Here is an 18,467-nt window from a genome sequence, read left to right on the forward strand (position 1 = left end):
TACACGTTTAAAGGTATGTATATGAATGCAATATAATACTAAATAATTACAGCGAATAACATGATATATATTTTTGCATCATATAATTTTATGCTTAGCTATCTGCTGTAGGCTGCTGTTGTATTTAGAATAAAATAGTAGCTACTTTGTTCATCCTTTGCAGGCAATTATTGTGTCACAGCAGCTCAAATAAAATAGAATAAAAAAAAAATACAGATCCGACAATTAGTAGAATAAAATAATTTAGGCTGGATACAGTAACAACATTTTTATAAAATCAGAAGGAGACACAAAACATATTTACAGTAATTCAGTTAGTGCAGGATGAACAATTGTGCAATGTTATGTAGCTACAAGGTGCAGGTGTGCAACTCTTACATAATTTTTTATTTTTCAGTGTGATGGCTGCTTTATTTTGTGCGCTCATAATCTGTAAGTACATAAAAATATATGGAGTTTCTCAGAATCCAAGTAGGACAAAGGTCAGAGATCTTCAGTTTATTGAAATACAACAAAGATAATGATGGAGTCTCCACATCATTGTGATTGAAAACAAAGTGACTATGCCAGTTTAAGTTCAATTATCTCATGTATGATATGGAAACTTTATTTATTAGTTTATTTCGGGCATGTCAACTTCACACCCACATACAGATGCAGGGATATGAGAATGGTCATTCAGTGATGTAGACACCATTTATCAATCATTTCAATTGAAATAACATATTCTAGATTTTTGGTTGAGGAACTGTTGATTGCAATTAATCATCTCTGATTTCTATCCATGTAGCCTAAGTAAACTATGGTATCATGCAAATTTAATTAGGCCTATAGCTTTTAATAGTCAATATTGGAGTTGCCTTAGATATCAAAAATGCTGTATAAGATACATTTTCTATCTTATAAAGGCAATGAACTCAGAATTGAAGATCCAATCAATTTTGAGTGAATAAACTCAATTCAACTAAAACAAAACAAGAAATTGAACAGCAATATAAACGAGATAACAGTTACGCTTCAATATTGCAATTAACAATAATACTCTTGATTAAACTGATACATTTTTTATTTAATTGATTAACATTGAAATATGGCATATATAGCCTACTACAATAATATAACAGAACAAAGTAACATGATAAAATGTCAAAAAATATCAATCAATCAAGAAAATTCTTATTCTCATCAAATCTCCTCATTTGAGAACATAAGTTTGTCTAGGTCGTTTTTTTCTTTTCTTTTAATTTTGATCCATTTTCTTGTGGATGTCGTCTCATCCAGTCCATGACGGTTCTGCAGATCTCACAGTGCCTGGATAGGTCCACCCGGTCCGGGTCCCAGACGGTCGTGGCTTGCCATAGATATATCTATGGTGGCTTGCAGCAGCAGCAGCAGCAGCAGCAGCAGCAGCCGCAGACTGACACAGCGCGGAGCCACCGGAGGAGGCGGACCGACCGACCGAAGCACGTCCGCTGTGTACGGACGGGCACGAAGCAGCAGCGGCAGCAGTGAGAGCAGCTGTCATGTGAATCAGCTGGACCACCAAGGAAGGAAGGAAGGGAAGGAGATAACACAACAACTCCACTACGTCTCTTTAAATTAAGGTAAAAAACAATGCTGTGTGTAATTTCTTGGAAACAACACGTGATATACCGGCGAAAGCTGTGCACGGTAGCCAGCTTTTAGTCTCGGTTTATTAGAGAGAGCGCGGTGTTATTTCGTGACTCCTGTGCAGGATTAGCCGAGCTAACAACAGCTAGCCGCGTTAGCATCGCCAGCCTGAGATAAGATAAGTTGGCACAGGCTCGTTCATGCCAGTGGGCATCTCGCAGCGAGTGCCGCCTTGTCATTGTTCGTTCGTGTTGCTGAAGTTGTACATTACAGTCAAAACGAGGTATACAGTGTGCAAAATACCAGGTTTAAACCCGTCGTAGCACACAAAGTCACATAGCATAGGAAGCCCCGGGCCTGTCTGCAGCCACCTTGCAAGGGACATTTAAACCTCATTGACTCGCACATTAAGAAGTTAGCTCATGTGGATGCTAGGTTAGCTTAATAGTTAGCTACTCTTTTCCTTTTGCAACTGTTGTCCTCCCCTCTCCAGTTCAGCTAGGTCAAGTCCCACGGTCACATATCCAGTACAAGCCAAGTAAAGCAGTGTATTATATTAAGTCCACCATGTAGATATAAAGGAGCTAGTCAGCTGAGCTAGCAGGCTGCGCTGTTTGTTCAGCCATTACTTGGCATCATAACAAAACGTAGGCTAGTTGGCTAGCTAGCTGCTTTGGGACAGACAACAAAGATCAGCCAAGATACATAACACTGAAGCAGCGATTAAAGCGAAACTATAACCCAGCTGATATTTAATTATCCCAGGGCGATGGCAGGTGCTTTTTATTTTTAACAAACAAGCCGAATATGCTCGATAAAGGTTTATCCACGTTGTGAAACCATTGTTTTAATATGTGAGCCAACAGTCAGGTTGTAAACACAGAGTGTGTCCAAACACTGTGGATGATATTTTTTGCAAAAACTTGTTTCAGCCTGCAATTGCCTGTTACATAACCGGGTCGCACGCCATTGCATTGTGATTTGCAGTGAAGTAACGATATGGAGAAACATTAAGGTGGAAAACACAATAGGCTCACATGGGGCAACGTGATCCTTTGTCTGGGTGCACTGTAAAGTCGGAGTTGGGAGTGGGATGGGTGGATGGGACAAAAATCTGAAAAGGGTTGTTGACATCGATGGATCAAATCGACATTTGTTGGATCTCTACTTCCACCTAGTGGTGAACCAACACACAACCCAGTTGAATCATATTTTCAATGGCAAAATATAAAAATTGTGCCAAGGTTTCCAGGAAAACCTTAACAAAAGACCCCCATCTCCCCTACCCTACGAATTAAAATTGTAATAGTATGGTTTTTAATGCATCAGTCAGTTCAGTGAGTGTGTCACTGCAGCTGATTAGAAGTAATTAGCAAATGCTGGATTTGTGTACATATGGATTTGTGATATGTACAGGAATAACAAAAAAAAAAAAAGGTTTATGTCATTAAATTGACTGTAGGTCTGCCTCAACAAGCAAAAATAATTGGCAACCATGGAGTGACTCCAATCTACAAAAAACAAATCAATGTAGCTAAATTAAAACAAGAGAATAATAAATGATATAAGAACATAATGTTAAAATTAACACACACTTTAAATTAAGCAACATCAATTTAATAAAAATATTTTGAGACCTGAAAACAAAAAACTAAAAAATTGTTTTGCAGCAATGTTTCCAAATGTTCATTTACATTACTTACAAGATTAACCATGACATCTATTCACCATGCTCTGAATATATCACATTTGTGACTATCTAATCCAGTAAGTATTGCCTTTTTAGTCCACATTTTAGAATAAAATATAGATTTATGTAATTTATTTGTTTACAGGTTAGATCTGGTGAGGCGGCAGGATGGCGGGAGCAGAGGTGTTCACCCCTGCAAACCCCACCTGCAAGATTATGACCTTCAGGCCCACCATGGAGGAGTTCAGGGACTTCAACCAGTACCTTGTCTATATGGAGTCTCAGGGTGCACACCGCGCAGGCCTGGCTAAGGTAGGTGACATCTTCAATCACAACTTGGATAAAGTGTGAAACTTAACCATACAATCGATTTTTTGTGAGCTTTATTTCAGACACAGGTCCATATTTAATTACTCTTTCTAACAGCAACCTTTGGCTTCTCTGTTTGTCCCTCAGGTGATTCCTCCAAAAGGCTGGAAGCCCCGTCGTACCTACGACGACATAGATGACCTGATGATCGATGCTCCCATCCAGCAGATGGTGGCGGGCCAGTCGGGGCTCTTCACTCAATACAACATCCAGAAGAAGCCTCTGAGTGTGCAGGAGTTCAGGCGACTAGCAAACAGTGACATGTGGGTAATATGGAGGACTTTTAAACTGCACTTACTATCTGATTGATTAGTTTAGAGGAAGGGCAAACCCTTCCATTGCACCCAAAGGTTAATATGTGCCACCAAAGTGAGAATTTCACTGTTATTTGTCCATAGGGTGCATGACTGATAAAGTGGCCCACGTATAATTTTTAGAATAGAGGAGGACCTGCTAATCTTACATTAACATAAGTAAAGTGAGAACAGCAACAGAGCCCTTGGTAACATGTCCATGTCCAGACCTTCATTGTGGAACCGGATGAGTGGTTTAAAAATGTGATATTTAATAAGGGTATAAAGCGTAACTCATAATGTATTAATCGTGGTGAAAGTTCTCATTGCACAAGACAAATGTCCTACACTCACAGTACAAAACGCTATTTCTTTCTCCTCCACAGGTACTGTACACCTCGCTACCTGAATTATGAAGATCTGGAGAGGAAATATTGGAAGAACCTCACTTTTGTCTCACCCATATATGGTGCTGATGTCAGTGGCAGCCTCTATGATGAGGTAGATGGCTTTTCTTTCTCTATTGTTGCTTTCACTCTGTGCTACTTTATTCACATGCACATGGGTTCATATTTGTTGCCAGTAATTCAAAGGAACACAGTCTACACCAACACTGGAGCTGTTTCCTGTAAATAAAAACAGTGCATAGAGAACAAAGAGAACAATTTACACAACCTCAGATCTGATTTATTTCCCCATAATACACACTCAGAGAAAATACTTAACTTGGTGTGGGGCTACATTAAAATAAGTGAAGCAATCAGATATTCTGGTTTAAACATGGTTGACTGCACTTCGACACTGTATAGTGTTAGTTGATAGTTTGTTGTATAGTTGCTGTAATGCTCCAAACAACACGGTCTTACAGAAGGACATTGGAGGCATTTGTCAAGTGACTATATATTTGATATTTTGATAAACCCGTCTCGAACTACTGATCACAAAATACAGCTTTATTTTTGTCTGCTTAGATTTTCGAATAGGATAGAAAACAATAAACTCACGCTGGGGCAAGAAGATTGTCTTTGCTTTCACTCTGGAAAATAGAAAATAAACAAACATGTCCATGAGTTAGCTAACATCACATTAACAACTGAGATCTCACACTTCCAAAACCATCTGTTATGTCATAAGTCACCCCCCACCACTACCGCCGCCACCACAGTGAACTTCGAATGAGCACTTTCATTCTCCCTGGGTGAATGTTAACACAAACTCTGCACGTACATCACTTTGCATAGTGAAGCACAAACAATTTAACTGCAGGAACAAGGAGATAAACTCACCGCAGGGTGGAAGGGGTCCCAAGTTTGTTGACAACATTAATTGTATTTTGGATAAACAAGTCATTATAAATATTTTTGTTTGCCATGCATATCCAATAGCATCACCCTGATGGGGTGTTTGATTCGTCAGTGAAAATTGTCAGAGCTTATTTGTGCACAGCTGTGCTGCAGCGGTCATTAACAGCTTTTGTTGGCTTGTTTTTATTTACAGTAGTGAAGTGCCCATACCAGGCAGACATATTAAAACAAGGTCTCTCTCTCTCTCTCTCTCTCTCTCTCTCTGTCTTTCTCACTCTCTCTCTCTCTCTCTCTCTCTCTGTCTCTCTCTCTCTCGCTCTCTCTGTCTGTCTTTCTCACTCTCGCTCTCTCTAGCTGGCTGACATACACATTTTTAAAAACATTAAGACTGTCCTCAAATCCAGTTAGTTTCCTACTTAAAAACAGTCTCTGAGTTTCTTGCATACAAAATCAATATTGTCTGTCTGTGAAACTTGTTTTGTAATGTATGTGTGTTCCCAGATACTTAAAATGATGAACAGTTTCCATGTTTTGGATCAGCTTAGTTTAAAATCAATTCATTTATTTTTCCAAAAAGAGCTGGATCTACACCACAGTTCTGAGACATTATCCACAGCCCTGCAGGGTGCACAGATACAGTAGTACGTCCTTAACTCAGGCTCTTTGTGGGTGGTCAGTTAAAAATTTGTGACCCGGTGCAGAAGGTTACTGCTCACCCTTAGGTCCAGAAGCTGTTACATGTTTTGCGTTTTTGTGTTAAAATTGAGCTAACATTAAAATCTGTGCCTCTTTGGTTGTTCACCATGTTGATGATAATGATAATGGTATTCTAATCAAACTGTAATGGGTGCAGTTGTAATGCTGCAGACGAGGTGAGCATGATGGTCAGCACAAGGGTTAATGCTACAAGGTGGAAGTTATTCAAGTCTCTAGACCCTCAATAAATGGTTAAGTCAAAACTGGCCATAGCTAGGAGAAGTCTTTAACACGCATCAGGTCTGTGTTCTTTGTGGGGTTTCATCAGAGAGACACAGGTGCCAACCTTCTCTTTGGACAGATGGATCATGGGGTTTCTGGGTATGTTGGTACAGATGGCGTTGCTCCTGTTTTTGCAGCTTGTGATATCAAATTGTCCATAAAAAATAATTTAGTTCATTCACAAAAGAGAGGACAAACAGTAGAAGATACCGATTGAATTAAAATGCCATAGTAAACTGCAAACCAGTCCAACCACTGTTACATTGCTCTCTAACCTCTGTTTCTCCTTTTCTAGGACATTGAGGAGTGGAACATCGGTCACTTGAATTCCGTCTTGGACGTAATCGAGGAGGACTGCGGTGTGTCCATCCAGGGGGTTAACACACCCTATCTCTACTTTGGCATGTGGAAGACCACCTTCTCCTGGCACACTGAGGACATGGATCTGTACAGCATCAACTACCTCCACTTTGGCGAACCCAAGTCCTGGTTAGTGTTGCACAAGGATTTTTTTTCTGGGGGGGGGGCATTAGGAATCAAAAGTTGCACAACCCAGTGCAATCGAGTAGAGCAGTACGACAAACTGCAGCCTGAGTTATCATAGCGTTGAATTACCACCACCATAACCAAGGTTATAACACCATCCAAGGGTGCAATTTTATCACAGAGGTTTTAGTTAAAAGGTGTACTTATCATGCCTCAACTCTGTGTTCACATTGACCTTTTCTTTTATGTTAAGTTTTTTTCCCCATTTAAGTGTCTCTCCATTTGATTTCTATAGTTCCTCTACTCTTGTGAGGAGATTTAAAGTCTTTACACTAATGACCCTTATAAAATGCTCATCCAAATTTGTGTCAGGCCCACCATTTTTAGCACTGACTCTCCTGTCAGATCTTTTTCTATGATTAGAGAGGATTTTAATTAAATACAAAGTCATAGGTTTAATTTGATTTACCTGGCAATTCAATTGCACATGGCCCTAGGGCTTTGTTCCCTTATTGCTTGTTTGCACATTGCACATTGAGGAGGTCACATGCAGTGACTGTGCTTCAGGGGTTTTAAATCCTGGTGAGAATAGAAACATAAGCAGCATAAGGAGCTTGATTGGTGTCAACCAAATGTGTTTGATTTCTCGGGAGCTGGAGTCCTTGTCTGTAGGTTGGTGCAAGGCAAAATTGTTGTGGTTAATGTGTGAACTAGTCAATAGCACAACAAATTGTAGTATTGCATAAATCTACCTGAAACACTATTACACTAAATACAAGTGGACTAGTTGTAGTATTTCTGCAGCTTCCTCTACTTCTACCACCACTACTACTCTCAGTTCCATGCTCTCAAACTTTCCATATCCTTGCAAATCTCATCTTTGTACTTCTTACTGACGGCTGATTTCTCTATTTATATATCAGGAGTGGGAGTGTGATGAAGTTACCTTGTAGTTTGGGTCACAGATTTTTGACAGATATTTTTTGGGAGGACCCAGAGGACATAATTTCTGTATTCTCTGGGAAAAATATAACCTTTTTTGGAAATAAACACAACAGACTTGGATCTGATCATTTAACAGAGTCATAAAGTGACTGAAGTGAAACATGATACGAGAAGCAAAGATGAGGGCAAAATCAACCGCCCAGATGGTAGATTGATAGGTGTAGGTACAATATAAACCATATTCTCAAACTGTCAAACTATAATTTCATAGAAAATATTGTACCAATCTGATCGTAACATGATGAAGTCGGTCACAGACTTTGCATTGCCTTGGTGTAGTTTGTATTTGTTAAAGCACTTATTTTATTCAACAGAAGTATAGCTGGTTTTGGGGCGTCGAGTGGCGCAGTAGGTTGAGCAGGCGCCCCATGTGTATAGGCTACAGTCCTCACTGCAGGCACCCCACGTGGTTCGAATCCCGCGTTGGGCAGCCCTTTCCTGCATGTCATTCCCCCTCTCTCTGCCTCCCCATTTCCTGTCTCTCTCAACTGCACTATCTAATAAAGGCACAAAAAGCCAACAAATATATAAAAAAGAAGAATAGCTGGTTTATTAGGAGGTTCAGGTTAAAATGATGGTGTGAGAAAAGAGGTGAAGAATGCAGTTTGATGAAACTGGAGTTTGCTTTCTATTTCTTTGTCAGCTCGGCTTGCTCCATTTCTCTCTCTCTCAGGCCCTAGAGGGAGTTCTGCTCATTAGAGCAGTGAGCCCTGCAACCCCACAGGGATCAGTGTCACAGCCAGACAGTGACACACACATACACAGAAACACACACATGCTCAGACTCACAAAGAGCTGCAGAGTGTGCCAAGTACCCACACACATGCATACCTTTATCATCTAGTGCACACGCTGACGTACACTCTTTCATCTTGCTGCTATTTTGACATCTTGTCCCTGGAGGAGAGCGGCTTAAGGATGCACCTCTCTCACCTCGTCTCACCCCCCCCTCCCCACCCCCCAACTCCTCATGTCACCTCCACCTGAGGTTGCCCCCTCCCCTCCCCGCCCTGTCTCTCACTGCTCTGTTAAGCTGACAGGTGACATAATGATAGAAATGCCACAGACTCGAGGGCGGGTGGTGCTAGTCAAATGGAATGCCGAGTCAAACCTTGAGGGAATTCTATCACGCTCTCTAGGTTTTCTCGTAAGAACTTTAGAAATAGTTAAATTCACATTGCGTCAGCAGTGTTGCACAACAAAATGTGGAATAAGGTTGAAATAAGGTTCTCTAAACTCTTAACTCGGGAGCTATCAGTCGTGGTTATTCCATCCATGTCGGCAAAGGAGCAAGGGTCATATTTTGAAACTGGAGATTTATTACATTAGGAGGTCTAAATCGTAAATGGTCAGCATTTGATTGGAAAAGCTATTAGCAAGCAGACAAGCAATTACAGCGGGAACAGGAAATTTGAACATTCATAAATGGTCAAGATAATGTCTTCCTGTCTATTGTAATTCATTTATCTACCACTTGATGGCAGTCTTGAAATTGTAAAGTTTCCTCTTGAGAACTTAGCTGCAACTCTGCTACACTGAAGCATAATGAACAAAACATGTTCAGAATTTCACTTACACAGTGAAAAATAATTCTGTCTTCCCCACATCTCTCTGTCTAACAGGTATGCCATTCCCCCTGAGCACGGGAAGAGACTGGAGCGTCTGGCTACAGGTAAAAGAGTAATTTATATTCTCTTTGTATTCTCCATATGAACGGAGGTGGATGAGCCACTTAGATAATTATTAAATAACCACTGCAGCATACTGATGCAGGTGTGCATAAAGCAACAAGGTACAGCACATGAATTAAACTCAGCAATGAGAGGGCACTGGAGGTAAAAGATGCAGCATGCTAATGAGCTGCAAACGTGCAAAATCTGCCACTAGTAGAGGTGTAAACTGTGCAAACACTTATGAAAATCCACACTGTATGGCTTTACAGTGAAGAATCCAATGCATACAGTGACATTTGCAACTCAGTAACTGTTAAGATTGTCTTAAGGACGCTAAATCCATGATTAAGTTGTTATTTGGTCCAAATTTGCAATGCAGATTAGTTCAATGGATATTTTTCAAAGTAGAACATTATTTGCCTAGTCATTACAGACAGAAGGTAGAACGATGGGGCAGTAATACGCAAAAATGTTTCTCCAATGTATTTATCTGGTAAAATATCAATGTTAATATATTCCTATATCAAAGTTGAATATTTTGTGTGTGTGTGTGTGTCTGTGTGTGAAACTTTTGCCAGGTTTCTTTCCCAATAGCTTCAAGGGATGTGAGGCTTTTCTTCGTCACAAGATGACTTTAATCTCCCCTTCCATACTGAAGAAGTATGGAATTCCCTTTGATAAGGTAGGCTCCAAAACTCTTTAAAAAAGCCACCCTCAGACTTCCTATTCTTGCCATTTGTACTTCCTTTATTTATTTATTTGTTTTAATTTCCATTTTTTGTTAAAAAACAAAACAAAAAAGAATTCAGTGTTTTATCACCTGCCCTGTCTGATGAACTAACTTCTCTGCCTTTGTTTTCTGTCTTTCTATCATACACCATAAGATTACTCAGGAAGCTGGAGAGTTCATGATCACCTTTCCTTATGGCTACCATGCTGGCTTCAATCATGGCTTCAATTGTGCTGAGTCCACCAACTTTGCCACTTTGCGCTGGATAGACTATGGAAAGGTGGCCACACAGGTATCATCCAACCCGGTTTTAGAAGTGTGTCATACATGTCTTTGATGAAGTGTCTCAGATTAAGTTTCAGTTCAACTTTCGACTTACTCAGTACCTTTACATGCAGAGCTTAATCGAGCTATGCTCAAAATTCGATTTTGGCGTCAAGTCGGACTTCTGTCCTTGTCTCAATTTACATGCAACTGAGAAAACCGAATAACTGACGGGGTCCGCCCCCTCATGCGGCGTCACCCGTCATTTCAGTGGGTTAATACGCCCCCTGTCCTGTTCACTTTTCTGTCACCTCCTAAAAATCTGAATATAAACAACTTAGTAAGCTTAATAATAACTTCTCAACTGCAGTTCCCGACCAGACGCGCCAGTCTGGGCCAGATTCGCGCTGAGAATAGGATACGGGCTTCCTTTTTTCATCTCTCTCTCTCTTTTTTTTTTTTTTTTTTAAATAAAACACTCTTGCTGGTCGCGCTGTGTGAAATGCATTGAATCGGCGCTGACGTTGGGTTTTTTTCTTTACTTTGCCGGGTTCGGGCGGCTTCTCTGCTCCACTTGGTGCCGTCTCTACTGTTGTGGAGCATGCGCACATGCATTGTCCAGTTATACTCCGACTAAGGTGTATACATGACGGAGAAAATCGAATTCCAATCACATTATCTGGGTGTCTTAATCGGAGTTTTGCAACTCTGATTTCAGTCGGACTAAGGTGTTTACATGCACTTCAGTTGTCCAGTTATAGTCGGATTAAGGCAATAATTCGGTTTTTTCAAGTGTCATGTAAACGTACTGACAGTGTCCCATAGAACAGAGCACATTGTAGTTATGGCTCAGGAGTAGTCACTGATTTGTGCAGTCATTTGTTTTTCTAAAGCAGATACTGTATCAGTTCTTGTCTTTTCATCCTCTAGTGCACGTGTAGCAAGGATATGGTTAAGATATCCATGGAGCCCTTTGTGAAGCGCTTTCAGCCTGACCGGTACCCTAACTGGATGGTGGGCAAAGACTCAACACCTATCGACCACACGCATCCCACTCCAAGTACGACACCGGAGCTTCAGAGCTGGTTGCAGGGGCGCCACAAGACCAAACCTACCAATAAAGGGTACTGCAATCATACTTGCTAAATGTGCTGGTTTCAATCTAGTGTAAGAGTGGTGCCATTTGAGTGATATGATACCATTAATGTGAACACAGTTTCCATTGATGATGGGCAGAGAGGATCTGCAAATTAAATTTTCAATGCAACGTTTGGAGAAGCACCAGCTTGTGATGATGTACTAAAGACTAGGTGGATGGTGGCCTTGGTGCATTGATCTTATGTTTATGAACAGAAATTTGGCAGCTTCAAAAGCCTAATGCCTTTAAGTTGCAAGATTTCACTCATGCTTTCACAAAATTTCAGTATCATGATTTTTAGTTACAATCTTGTTTGATCTCTCTCCCCTCTTACAGCAGTAGCCACTCTCGTATGCGCTCCAAGCGCCTCAGAACCACAGAGGAGCCTGTTGGCTTGGATGGCAGCTCAACTCTGAGCAGCAGCAAGAGGAAAGGCCTGGGTGGTCCGTCGGGGCCCAAGGTGCGAAGGTCTGTGACAGGAACAACCTGCAGGGAAGAGAAAGAGAAGAAAAAAGAAGTTGAGCCAAAGCACAACCTGAATGAGAACTCTCTTCAGCTTCCTGGTAAGAGACTAAGTGATCGCACTGGAAGGTATTTGAGACTTTGGATATCACTGTGATCTGAAAAGTGCAATGCTTTTTATGCTTTTCTTTAGCACTTTGAGATTTGCTTTCAAATGTAACGTGCATTATGAATAAAATGTATTGTTATTATTATTGTTATTAATATTAGCTGGCCCAGTGGTGCATGTGTCTGTGTGCCTCTTCTCCTGTATTCTGGAAATTTCTCTCAACTGACATGTATAAAAAGTATTTTTACAGTCCTTGTTTACTTGACACCCTTTTTTTATCCTCAACAGATCCTTGCAGACAGATGTGTGTGGTCAAGGTAAATCGTGTAGAGAGCAACAGTTTGGGATTTTCCAACAAGAGGCCATCCCATAGCTCTTCCTGCAGCCCATCTCCCTCCCCTGCCTCACCAGTAAAGAATGACGTAAAGGCAGAAACAGTTGCTCATGATGACCCTCAACACCTCTCAGGGTCAGGGGCCACCAGCAGGACTCCTGAAGGACAACACCCTGAGGCTACTCAGATGCATCCTGGAATTAATCAGTCAAGGTGTTGCTCTCCTGATCCACAAGACCTCTCAACTTCTCAGGACTGCTCAGGACTCTCAGGAGTCACTCACCTGGAGGCTAACAAACCCAACCCATCTTCCCACACAACAAGTACTTCTGCTGAGACTGAGATGAACCTGTGTCCCCCAGACTGTGAAGCTCAGACATCTAGTTCCTCATGTAGAGAAGACACTTTAAGTCTCACACCAAACACTGACATCAGCATGGACACAGGTACTGAGAATTACACTAACGACACTGCTAAAGCAGAGAAAATGGACACACTAGCTGACCGGAAACATATCACTCCACACTCCACAACAGAAGCACTTTATGATCTCAAAGCTGAGCCAGTAGAGGGGGATAGACGCACATCGTGTGGCTCCTTCTCCCCTTCAGGACACACTTGCAGTTTAGAAAAAAGCAGCACAGAGGAAAATCTTTTCCCTCCTCTGCTACAGAGGAATGCAGCAGATATGCCACAACTCACTCCTGAGCCAGCAGATAAGGTTGGAATCTGCCCTTTGCCACCTGTACTGACCCAAGAGATGCCCTCTCTCACCCCGGCAGATGATGTACTAACTGATGAACCAAAGTCTAGGTTGCGTAGTCACCACGTTGCACCTGTGCTTCAGCGGGAGACGCCAACTGGCTCTGTGTCTGCTGGTGGAGCCAAACGGGGAGAGGGAGAAAATGAATTAATGACATCAAAAGAGTCTCCTACTGTAGAACATGCCAACAACTGGCATTTCGATTCTCCATATAATTGCAAAGGGGCAGCAGCGTCTAGTTTAGAAGGAAACACGGCTCATTTAGCTGCCAATGCAATGCACAAAATAACATCTGGTGGTGCCCACAAAATGCTGATAATGCCAGACATTGCCGTACAAAAGGGTCATACAAAGCTGGAAAATCTTACTCCTGGACAGAGCAGTGCAACCTCTGGCCAGTTAGTTCAGAGTGGTGCACCTCTAACACAGCAGCAGTCCAACTCAGTGGAGTTAGCAAGTACAGATGACTCCAAAGAGTCAAAGGAGAGAGACAGTACATTCAGTGTGAGCAGTGCTGGCTCTATTTTAACCGGTGCCTCAGACAATAATCCCCCAGCTCCTTCCCCTCCATTATGCACTCAAAGTGACAGCCACTCAGCATTACAACTAAACCACCACACTACATTCTCACCTTCCCATTGTTCTTCCCAGAACCCATACATGGAGCCCAAATCATTCTCCAGCAGTATCTGGAAAAACTTCAGTTCCCAGAGTCCTGCAGTCCTCATTCAGAGTTTACACCCAGAGCTCCCTTCTGACTTCACCCATGACCCGCTCCCTTACACCATGTGGACTGAGCCTCAGTGCAAAGAGGTCACAGACCTGGAGGACCCAGACCAAGTCCTTCGTGAGTCAGAGAACCAGGAAGAAGAAGGCGGGCCTCTCACCTGGGCACAGCTGGAGCCCACCTCTCTAGTTTCAGTCGGCGCCGTGGAGCCACTGGGGCTTTGTGGAGATTATGGGCTCCACAGAGGGGAAGAGGAAGGGGCTGAAGGCCTCTCTCTGTGCAGGGAGCTGGGGAGACAAGGGGAAGCAGGGGAGAGCCTACATTCAGATGCAGCTGTTTCACCTCTCGGGACAAGAGAGAGAGAACAGGATGGTGTGTCTGATATGGAAATAGGGGGATCTGATGGCGAAGAGGCGGAGCAGCAAAGTAGTGTCAAGGGAGAGAGCAGTAGTGATTCATCTGATGAGGAGGAAGAAGAAGAGGAAGAAAATGATACAAGTAACTATGAGTGCGATGAATCGGGCCTTGAACCAGGGGAGGTTTGTGCTGTGAGTGTTTTTTGTTTTTTGTTTTTTTTTACTGTGAGTGTTTATTACACATGTTCAGTCTTTAGCTCAGGTTTGATACAAATCCAGATTATGTGCCTTCTTAACACTTTACAATGATGCCTGTTCATGTCAGTACCCTGCCCTGTCAGTGAAGAGGACCACAAAGAGCTGGCGTCACCCACTCAGGAAACCTACTGCAAGGGCTGTACCTACCGCTGTGAAACAACAGGCCACCAGTGATGATGGTGGGCGCATTTAAACACACACACTCATACACTAACACACACACATGCAAACAGTTCATTGACGGATATCACAGGTTTTACCTGGAGAAGACTTGCTACATAGCGAGTGGCACCATGACAGAAACCATGATCCTTTGACTTCTGTTGGACGCATTACAGTCAGCTAGAGAACAGTGTTACAACTTTGTTTGATTTGTTGAGTTTGTATACCAAAAAGCCTGTTTTAAACATTTTAAGTACCTTTTATATCTTCCTTTTTAAATGGTCGTCTGACTGGCGAGAAAGTATTAGAGTTATAAAAAAAACTTCTAAACATTAAGTAATGCCAGGTAACATTTGTGTTCTCCCACAGCGTAGCTTTTTATAACCATTGAACCATTCCCCTCTGCGGTCCCTGCTTCCCCTCCCCATTTTTCACATTTTATGTCCCCCAAATGGTTCCTCTGACGTCAATGTGCACATAAACCAAACAGATTTAACTCTCAGGCCTACCACAGTAAAATGACCTAGTGATAGATACTGTATTTGTTTTCATAGTTTTTAACAGGGTGGGAATGCGGGCCCTCCATTAACAACTGCTAATGTATGAATACGCACAGTCACATTCATCATCTCCATGGTTGTGAAAACCAATGAATAATTCAGCAGCCCCTTTTAGTTGTTTATCCCTGAGTAAGAAATGACCATGAAATGACCATAGCTGTGAGAAGCTCATTTTACAATGATGAGATCTCTTAATCATTGCAAGCAATTTTATAAACAGACAAACGCCTATTCATGTGAACATCTTTCAAGTCACTGGAGGGAAATGTCACCACTGTGGATAGATTGGATCTGACTTAGCAGGAAGTCGATTAATACTGCAGAAGTCAATTGTGAGAATGATGCATGCTGTGGTTTTTGATATTCAGGTCACACAATTGTTTCCAAAATCATAATTGTCTTAATTAATTAACAAACCATCAGACAGGAGATCTGCACTCTGTATTGCATGAATTATCATCTGGGCCACAGTAAGAGTGGCACTAAGTTGAACAGATGAGTGATTGTGAGGTTGTAAGGCTTTATGTTGTCTCAACTTAGAGCCCCCTGAAGCAAGCCTGGCAGAGGAGGAGGAGCAGGAAATGGAAGTGTGGGCGAAGCCCCTCGTCTACCTGTGGCAGAACAGGAAGAGCTGCTTCACTGCAGAGAGGGAGTACAATGCTCAAGCAGCCACCATGCAGCCATGCTGTGCTGTGTGCACACTCTTCATGCCCTATTATCAGGTAAAGGGGAACTCTCTCTCTCTCTCTCTCTCTCTCTGTCATGTGTGCATCTAAAATATATTACAGTTCCATTAGTGCAAGATGGCTCTCATGAGTATATCTACAGACACAACTCATAAACACACCTTAAAATGTGACTGTATGTCCTTGGCTCTGAGCTGGAGATGGAGAAACCAATATGAGCAAATTGTCATTAAAATAGTGCTCTGTGAAATGGGATGTATAATACTTTTTGTACAATTGTAGGCACTTGTCCCTTTTTTTATTACAAAAGTTTAGATTCATCGGCATCTTCAAAGAGACATTTAAATAGTTCACAACTGTCTGTGTAATAATTAAATGACTTCTAAATAATTACCTGTAAATAATGCTAATGTCAATTTTTATCTGTGTGGAGCCAAATCACAATTTATCTCTCAGCACTTTTACTCATCAATAATACTCGGCCCGGTGGTGATGAAGGTCAGGGTTTTTCCACAGCTAATTTACCTCGGGCTAATTGCTGTCCAGATGAGCAAGTTTTATTACCCACCTCCCTGTGTAATAGCAAGAAGTTCTTAAGACAAGCATGAAAGTCACCCATTCTTTTTCCCTCCATAGCCTGAAGACAAAGCAGAGGATAATAGACCTGCCACAGCAAAGGACACCTCCAAATCTTCCTCTCCCACGGAGGGCCCCACACGTCCCTGTGGAGGTCTGAGGAGGACCAAGCCCCTCATCCCAGAGATCTGCTTTTCTTTCCGAGAGCAGAACTGCCCGCCAACTCCCACCAACCCTCTGCTGCAGGAAGATGGCACCTCCCCTCTGCTCTACTGTCAGGGCTGCTGCCTGCAAGTTCACGCAAGTAAGTATGCAAAGGGGGAGAATAGTTTGTATGTACATGTGGATGGGTGAGAGATTCGGGCGGTGTGTCCCAAGGGTGACAGAGTTATAGTTTATGGTTTCTGAACTTCATATTGTCTGTTTACTGCCCACCACATAAATCCATGTTGTTTGTTTTTACATGTTGTGCTTTTCTCCCTGATGTCATTGTAAGAGGGTCAGTGAGTTTAAGTCCTGACTCACTCCATCTCAATGTTCCACCTCCCTCTCCGTTTCCCTTTACCCCCACCACCCCCCACTCCCCCCTCTCTCTCTGTGGTCTGAGGTATTTTATTTCCCTCGTCAGCCGAATTAGGGTGAATCTTCTGTCTTCACCACACACACTTCCTGTCCAAAAGCCCCACACCAGTGCAACAAGCCCTCACACACACACACACACACACACACACACACACACTTAAAAAGCCCTGGGGACATTCTGTTCCACAGCACGCACAGACACAGTACATGTATATTATCGCAATCCCTCATTCACACATTTTAACAGGCGTAGATCTTTTCTCCAATCCATACACATTTTGCCAGTGTATCTTAAGCTTCCAGCCAGTCCTCTACAGTTTTGTGCTTACACACACACTTACTTTAGGCAGTCTTATGCACTGTCCCGAATCCACAGCTTCGAAATGGTGTTGGTTCTCCATGAGTCACTTTCAGTCCCTCATACTTTCTTGACACTACTTTTGAGCCTGTCTCATTTTTTTTTTTTCATTTGAAAGACAGGGTCTACTGTTAGTGAGTTTGAGTGCTCAACTGTTGTATGCTGTGGGTATTTTACATACATCAACTTGCTTTGGGTGAGCGTGTGGAGGTACAGGAGGGTGGAAGCAGGAGATGAAGAGCATGTCATCTGACACTGATGAAAAAACCACAAGTTTGGGTTTGAGACTCCACAATAAGTACGAGTTGATATTGCTTTCCCTCTGTTCTGTTATCTGAACTCAGGAGAGCGGGGGTGAGCTTAGATTTTTATGTTTTAGTTTTGTGATGGATTGTTGGGGAAAAGAATGGAGACATGTGCTCGTATACAGAGTTTAAGTGTTTCTTACAAATAAAAATTCCCTTCAGCTTATCTTTGTAAAGCCTCCAGTCCATGGATATAAACCAGCTGCCAGCTTTGAAAACCATGTTTGTCTTAGTTTAAAATATTTAAACTGTTTTTCCGTTAGAAGCTACCACAATTTATTTAATTTTTCTTTTTTTTTATATAATATTAGTGTGCCTCTGCCACACCAAGGACACAAACCAAAGCTGAACAAAACAACAATATTTACACAAAGTGGCTGGTGTTTTTCATACTTCTTTATGCTTGGCAATGTCTGTCAGCCATGTTGTCTGGGTTACAGAGGGCTAGCTGCACAAGTGTCTGGGACTAAAGAACACTGTCACGCCAGTGCAAGTCTCGCACGGCTCAGAGTGCTTTGACATGTGGATAACCACACACAAACAGAGACATTTATATACAAACATGCACAGATGTACGGCAACTGTTTCTCCTGTGCTGTCTGCATTTCTTGTTTAACCACACCAACATTTCCATACGCACGCAGACACAAACCCCTCATACCATAAAGATCTCCGTTTCCACTTAGTT

General features: G+C 42.1%; 1 protein-coding gene across 9 annotated transcripts in view; it reads left to right on the forward strand.

The window, feature by feature from the left end:
* Positions 1–1,485: 1,485 nt before the first annotated feature.
* Positions 1,486–18,467, forward strand: part of kdm4c (lysine (K)-specific demethylase 4C) — an 80,988-nt gene continuing 64,006 nt past the window's right edge. For 5 of the 9 annotated variants that reach the window (XM_085776474.1, XM_085776396.1, XM_085776417.1 and 2 more), the window contains exons 1-14: positions 1,486–1,604; positions 3,447–3,613; positions 3,758–3,933; positions 4,350–4,464; positions 6,541–6,734; positions 9,359–9,408; positions 9,988–10,091; positions 10,294–10,431; positions 11,334–11,527; positions 11,878–12,104; positions 12,401–14,484; positions 14,618–14,729; positions 15,813–15,994; positions 16,595–16,838. In XM_085776474.1, the coding sequence (XP_085632600.1) occupies positions 3,470–3,613; positions 3,758–3,933; positions 4,350–4,464; positions 6,541–6,734; positions 9,359–9,408; positions 9,988–10,091; positions 10,294–10,431; positions 11,334–11,527; positions 11,878–12,104; positions 12,401–14,484; positions 14,618–14,729; positions 15,813–15,994; positions 16,595–16,838 (3,964 nt within the window). In that variant the 5' untranslated portion in view covers positions 1,486–1,604; positions 3,447–3,469. The remainder of the gene's footprint in view (positions 1,605–3,446; positions 3,614–3,757; positions 3,934–4,349; positions 4,465–6,540; positions 6,735–9,358; positions 9,409–9,987; positions 10,092–10,293; positions 10,432–11,333; positions 11,528–11,877; positions 12,105–12,400; positions 14,485–14,617; positions 14,730–15,812; positions 15,995–16,594; positions 16,839–18,467) is intronic. The other 4 variants (XM_085776406.1, XM_085776428.1, XM_085776445.1 and 1 more) reach the window with 1 other exon arrangement.

The sequence above is a fragment of the Trachurus japonicus genome, chromosome 1 (assembly GCF_045865225.1).
Source record: "Trachurus japonicus isolate A0001 chromosome 1, Traja_1.0".
Lineage (NCBI taxonomy): Eukaryota > Metazoa > Chordata > Actinopteri > Carangiformes > Carangidae > Trachurus > Trachurus japonicus.